The sequence below is a fragment of the Culex pipiens genome, chromosome 1 (genome assembly GCF_016801865.2).
Source record: "Culex pipiens pallens isolate TS chromosome 1, TS_CPP_V2, whole genome shotgun sequence".
NCBI classification, from domain to species: domain Eukaryota; kingdom Metazoa; phylum Arthropoda; class Insecta; order Diptera; family Culicidae; genus Culex; species Culex pipiens.
Window position 1 is genome coordinate 54,047,900 of NC_068937.1, and position 7,061 is coordinate 54,054,960.

Below are 7,061 nucleotides of genomic sequence, written 5' to 3' on the forward strand. Positions count from 1 at the left end.
TTTGCTCTGGGCGGGAAGGGGTTAATTTAAAGATTCTGCATGTTGAGATTCGCCGGGATTTTCTATTATTCTAACGAATATAAAATTATTAAAACGTTTGTAAATTTCAGTCGCGTTCAAAAACTAAAATTCAAATTCTTTGATTTTTCATCAAAACATATTACAAACAAGCAGCGCGCGAAGAAACGTCAAACGCCACTTTCCGTTTCTGTTCCTTTTCAGCTGCGTACCGCTTAAGAAAAATCTTTTCGTGATCCTTTCCTTGACCGTTTCTTGGGCGTTTTTTTTATATCTCGACATTTTTTTTGATTAGGTCCTATAAACATATGAAAGACAATAGCTTATAGGACCTTTTTAAAACAAACTCTAGATATGGAGTTTTGCGTTCCTTCCGATCTGCATATCAGCCTATAGGGTTTGAAAAATGTTTACAAATTTTTACATAAGAAAAGTCTTGGCAGGACTTGGGAAACCCGCTCCGTTTCGAGATGTGAACCTAATAGTCTTTTCTTTATTTGATCCCACTGTGTAATGTGGGAATGGAACGAATGGGAAGTAATTTGTGATTGTAGAAGGCATTGTTTTGATTCACAGCATATTGAAACAACTGTTTTGGGCCTACCTGAAACATCACAGAACGAGGTTTCTCTTTTATCACTTCTCAGCTACCAGATATCTTCTGTTTGACGTGCTGTTCATTATCCACCATTGGAACACAACCATATAAATGTTAATGTGAATAAAATATTTAAAAAACACAACTAGCTTTTGAATAATCTTACAGAATTTTACTAGTGGCTTGATAAACAAACAATTTAGTTTAAAAAAAAAATAGGTGTAGTTATCAATTAAATAAAATTATTCTCAAAGAGAATGTGACCATTTATTTAGGCCAGTTTTGCGACTACTGCCCAAACCGTAAAAGTACCACCAGGGCACCATCCATCAGCTGACAAATTGCAACACTCTTTCTCTTTTTGCTTCTTCTGCTGTCTATTCGGCTTTTCTGCTCATATTGTATTAATCTTTGTGCATGTACTGTGTCTGGGGGCACAAAACCAAAACATTCAAGTAAGCCCCCCACTTAATCGTGTCACTTTGAAAAAAAAAGGGAGCTGAAAATTTTCAATTGAGTGGGCGCTCCAAATTATACGATGCACTCAGAGGTGATTAGTGTCACTTAAACGCCCAATCTAGCTAGGAAAACGTCGCAGATTATTTCTTGTGTTCATGTCGTGTTGTGTCTAGCCATACTAGTGTTGTTGGTGTTGTCGTGCTCCAAGTTCAGGTTCATTGATGAGCTGACTCTGCGAGGGGAAAGAACTCTGTGTGTGACTGACTGTCTGACCCGCAATCAGATCTAGATCTAGACTTTCGCCGCACATCACACCATCACACGCAATGGAAAAAGAAAGGTAAGCTTGCGGTTGATCAAGGGATTAAGTGGCGAAAGGTGATTCATAATGAATTTGTTTTCTCTACGCAGATTCTCGCTGCTGCTGCTCGAGCCCGGCGAGATTTACTTTGAGGACTTTTCCGTGGACCTGCTGCTCCAGCCTGATGATCAGCAGTCGCAGTCCAAGTCGTCGTCGTCGTCGTTCCAGTCTTCGCTGATTGGACGGCTGAAGATGTGCTCCAAGTCGGTGGTGTTTGAAGCGAAGGATGACATCCGACAGCCCCTCGTCAAAATCGCCTACAAGGACTGTCTGCAGATCCGGCGCTGGGAACCGACCCGGCTGGACACAATGGAATGTAATGTGCTGGCGATCGAGTGCAGCCACTACACGGAGATGCTCAACGACAACGTCGTGCAGCCGTACCAGCAAAAGGACGGAAAGGTATTCCTGTTTAACTTTCACTACGCCAAACTGGACGATTACATCCAGCAACTGTGCCAACTTCATCGGGCTTCGACGCTGCACGCGTACGAGCAAAACAGCATGGTAAGAACTTGCGCTCAAAGGGGTTGAACCCCGCCACTGATAAGAGTGTCGTCGCACGGTTATCAATCAACATTCAAGAATTGTGCAATATCTCTGAGACACTTTTTTTTCTTTTTTTGCTTCACAGATTGCGACGATCGTCTTTTCGCGCCACAATAGGGTAAAGTTTAACCCGCTTTGGCTGGAGAACCTGTACGAAAAGATCATTTGCGATTACCAAGTGGACGAGATAAATCCTCTTGTGGTGAATCCCGGCCGGCTGCTGCTGACGAACGCGTTCGTTTACTTCCAGCCGTACAACAACATTCAACGGGTGAGTCATGGGCGAGCAGGAACGTTCCTGTTTTAAGTTTTATTAGACAAAGTTTTTAGAAAAGGCTGTTTTTCTGCTCCTGCTGAAACTGCACTTTAAACATCTTGATAGTCTTGCAATTAGTCAACGATTTTTTTCATATTCCAAAAACTTCAGAAAAAGAAGTTTTGAAACGCTGAAATTTAGAAAAAGTGTTTACGAGGTTTATGGATGGCCGCGCCCATGGTCCAAAGCCATAATAATAATCATTTGATTTTCTGGTAGAATATAAATCAAAGATTCAAAAATTAAATAATATTTAGAAACTCACAAATTTTGAAATACAAATACAGACTAGATTAAACGATGTTTCGATTATCCGAAGGTTTGTATGGGACTTCAAATAATCGAATTATGAACAAAAACAAATTTCATATTTTTTTATTTTCTGACATTTGAAATCAAAATCGAGTGCTGCGACCCCATTTTAGTCAAATTTTAATTGAATTGAATTAAATTGAAAAAAAATGCAGTTTTTCAATAATTCATCACTGCCATTTTGGCCGCGATCCTAAATTTAAAAATTCTAAATCACTTTAGAGTTGTTCAGGGGTCATACTTAAGCTCGACACTAAAAATAGACAACGAAAAAAAAACACATTTTTTGTGATTCAATTATCCGAAGTGAAATTTTGCCAAGGCCTTCGGATAATCGAGTCTTTACAAATTCAAAAACGAAAATCAAATATTTGGAAATTAAAAATGAAATTCAAAATACAATTATACAAATATCAAAAAACAAATATGGATTTAAAAATTCCAAAATACAGAAATTCTAAATTTTAAAAGAAATCAAAGCATTATAATTTTTTGAAATTCAAAAAAAAATAAAATAAAAAAAAAATTAAAATTTCAAAAAATTTCCTTTTTTAATTTTTTAATTGAAAAATAAAAAAATCTAAATCTAGATTTTTTAAATTGTCATTATACATAGGGACTCTCAAAGCTTGCAGAAACATAAAAAACTAAATATATTTGAAAACTCAAAATCATGATTTCAAAAATTAAAAAAATATAATTGCTGAAAATATTAAAAAAAAAACAAAATTCAAGGATTTGAAGCTTTTGGATACAGTTCGTCCTTGATTGTTCGAAGTTCTCGCCAAAATTTCACCGCGAATAATCGAATCATTAAATTTTTATTTTTCGCAAAATTTGGGTATCTTGCCTAAACTAACCCCAAACATGCTCCAAAGTAATCTGATTCTCTCTAATCTGCGATTGCGGCCAAAATCGCAACATGAAATTTGAGAATTGAAGAATTTAAGAATTTAAAAATTTAATAATTTAAGAATTTAAGAATTTAAGAATTTAAGAATTTAAGAATTTAAGAATTTAAGAATTTAAGAATTTAAGAATTTAAGAATTTAAGAATTTAAGAATTTAAGAATTTAAGAATTTAAGAATTTAAGAATTTAAGAATTTAAGAATTTAAGAATTTAAGAATTTAAGAATTTAAGAATTTAAGAATTTAAGAATTTAAGAATTTAAGAATTTAAGAATTTAAGAATTTAAGAATTTAAGAATTTAAGAATTTAAGAGTTTAAGATCAAAAGAGTTTTAATTTTTTTTTCATAATTTTAGATTTTTGACTTCCTTTCAAAGTTGATTCCGACTAAAAATTATTCGACTTTTCTCTATAATCATCACCAACGTCTTTCTTCCAGTACCCCGTTGTGAAAATCCGCCTGAAAACAATCCAGAGCTTCACCAAGCGTCGCTTCCTGCTGCGCCACGTGGGCCTCGAGCTGCGATGGTCCGATGGCACCGACCAGCTGCTGTACGTGTCCTTCCGTAACCAGACCGTGCGGGACGATTTCTACGCCAAAACAACCCAGCAGGATGATTTTTCCGTCGTGGAACAAATCCCGGAAAGCATCACGCTCAAATGGCAAAACGGGTTGATTTCCAACTACGACTACTTGCTGTATCTGAACAGCTTGGCCGACCGGACGTACCAGGACTTGACCCAGTATCCGGTGTTTCCGTGGGTGATTTGCGATTACACCTCGGAAGAGCTGGATCTGGGCGATCCGACAGTGTACCGTGACCTTACGAAACCGGTCGGCGCACTGAGCCAGGAGAGACTGCAAAGACTGAAGGAACGCTGCGAAGAGATGGGCGACGATCAGAAGTTTCTGTACGGGTCGCACTACTCGGCACCGGGGCTGGTTCTGTTCTATCTGGTCCGGAAGTATCCCAAGCTGATGCTGTGCCTGCAGAATGGGCGCTTCGACCATCCGGATCGCATGTTCAACAAGGTGGAGGATGTGTACAGCAACTGCATGATCAACATGGCCGATTTTAAGGAGCTGATTCCGGAGTTTTATGACACCGAAACGGGCGGGGACTTTCTGGTGAACAAGATGAAGATTAACTTCGGGGCGCGGTTCGACGGAACGCCGGTGAACCACGTGCAGCTGCCAAAGTGGGCGAAGGGTTCGCCGGAGAAGTTTGTCGGGATGCTGCGGGAAGCGCTCGAGTCGGACTTTGTGTCCAGCAATTTGCACCACTGGATCGATTTGATATTCGGGTACAAGCAGAGGGGCGAAGAAGCGCTGAAGGCGGATAACTGTGAGTAAAATTGGTCCATTAATATGGGATGGGTTCAGAGCGACAAAAAAATGATTATTCTCATCCACAGTGTTCTACCATCTTTGCTACGAGGGGTCCGTCGACCTGGATCAGATCAAGGACCTGGCCGCACGACACGCCCTCGAGGTACAAATCTCCGAGTTTGGCCAAATCCCGAAGCAGCTCTTCCGCACGCCGCACGTGTCCAAGCTCCTCAAGGTGGACTCACCGCTGGCCCACTCCGGCGGCAGCCTGTCCATAGACTGCGAACTGCTCGTCGAACTGGACGCGCAATACTTTTCCCACAAGGACGAGATCACGTCGCTGCTGTTGGACGAACCGACGGCGAATATCTTCACCAGCAGCAAGGACGGCACGTTCAAGTGCTACAACCTGGTCGAGCGGCGCCAGATCCGGAGCGTTCAGATCAGCGACATGCCGCTGTGCGCGATCCGGCTGACGAGTGCCAAGGCGGCCATTCTGGGCTGCTGGGACAATAGCATGTAAGCAGATCGCTTAACATTCCAACGCCCAAGGCTCCAAAAAAGTTGGAACGGTAACTTCAACTCGCTGGTTCTCGGGCATAACTCAACCAATCAAGATGATTCTTCTTTGCAGTGATTTGTTAGAATGTCTAGATGATCCTAGAACTTGGCAGAACTTAATTTGATCAAATCTGTAATTTTTGCGATCAAAAACATCGTTCCAACTTTTTTTTTCGCGTGTAAAAAAAAATTCGCCAAAAATTCCGCGGAGGCAGTCGTTTTGAAAAAAGGTGGAACGATGTTTTCGGTCGCAGAAATTACAGATTTGATCAAATTAAGTTCTGCCAAGTTCTAGGATCATCTAGACATTCTAACAAATCACTGGAAAGAAGAATCATCTTGATTGGTTGAGTTATGCCCGAGAACCAGCGAGTTGAAGTTACCGTTCCAACTTTTTTGGGAGGCTTGGGCGTCCGTGTAAGTTGGACATGCGTTGGGCGTTCCAGTGTTAAAGAGAATGACATCTTGGTAACTTTGACTTTGCATTTGGTAGAACAATCTACAACCTGGATTACGGGAAAGTCTCGCAAGTAGTTCCAGCCCATGACGATGCGGTTTCGTGCATCTCCTGTGTTCAGGGAAGTAACCTCCTGGTGTCCGGCAGTTGGGACTGCAGCGTCAAGTAGGTTCCTTCTAAACAACGTTAAAACTATCATCTGTAACACCTTCTTTCGCAGAGTTTGGAACAACTTCCACATTGATGCAGTGATCGGCTACCTTCCGCTGGAGGACAAGATCGTCTGTCTGGACACGTTCAAGACCGAAGACTGTCTGAAGATACTCGTCGGAAGCGCCAGCGGTGAACTGTTCCTGTGGCAACTGCAGATAACCGACCAAAACCGCGCCGTAGACTCCGAGGATCACCGGTTGATCCTGCAGCATCGGGACGGCGTTACGGTGGTTCGATTCAACCGGTCCTGCTCGATGATCGTAAGTAGCGGTGAAGATCGCATGTTCAACATCGTAGACATCGAGACGGGGATGGTGATTTTCAAGCGCGAAATGCCGGCCGTTGTGAGTGCACTCTGCTGGGCCAAGGACGACAAGTATCTGCTGATGGGCGATCGCGCTGGAGTGCTGTACGTGTGGAATATGCTCGAGGGCATGATCCAGAAAGAGATTCGAGTACATGCAGGTTAGTTTTTTTTAGTAAATCAATTCCAAGATTCAAACTGACAAATTCCAAACCCTTCGCAGATTGCATTTACGGTGTCGGTTGCTCGCGCGATGGCCAAATCATAACCAGTGGCAAAGATGACCGGGACTATTGTGTCAAAATATGGAAGAGTAATTTGTAAGCTGTGTGGCGTAAGTAAGTTTTTCAAAGCATTTTTTAAACTTTCCCAGTTTCTAAACAAACAAACAAAAGTTGGTCTTCGTGCGAAAAAAAACACACACACAAAAAAAGTCTGCCCGCTTTGTGGAGCGTCTATTTATTCGTGATATATATTTTTAATGAAATCGTTTTTTCCGTGTTAAATTTTTACTACCTCTTTTACGTTTCGAGCAATAAAATTGAATCTCGTTCATCTGTTTATCGTGAGGAAGGACTTTGATTGTAATTTGATTTTGAGAAAGCCATTTTGTCTGCAAATGAAGTCTTAGGTACAAAACATGTTGTGTGTAACTAGTTACAAAGCTCGATTT

General features: G+C 41.1%; 1 protein-coding gene across 1 annotated transcript; it reads left to right on the plus strand.

Annotated features, from left to right (window-relative positions):
- The first annotated feature begins 1,010 nt into the window (after nucleotides 1-1,010).
- LOC120412416 (protein FAN-like) lies at nucleotides 1,011-6,957 on the plus strand. The gene is made up of 8 exons (XM_039572881.2): nucleotides 1,011-1,415; nucleotides 1,487-1,943; nucleotides 2,071-2,256; nucleotides 3,963-4,869; nucleotides 4,940-5,372; nucleotides 5,908-6,036; nucleotides 6,092-6,549; nucleotides 6,612-6,957. Exons 1-8 carry the CDS (start codon nucleotides 1,402-1,404, stop codon nucleotides 6,710-6,712), a joined length of 2,685 nt encoding a protein of 894 aa, XP_039428815.1. The 5' UTR covers nucleotides 1,011-1,401; the 3' UTR covers nucleotides 6,713-6,957.
- Nucleotides 6,958-7,061: the final 104 nt, after the last annotated feature.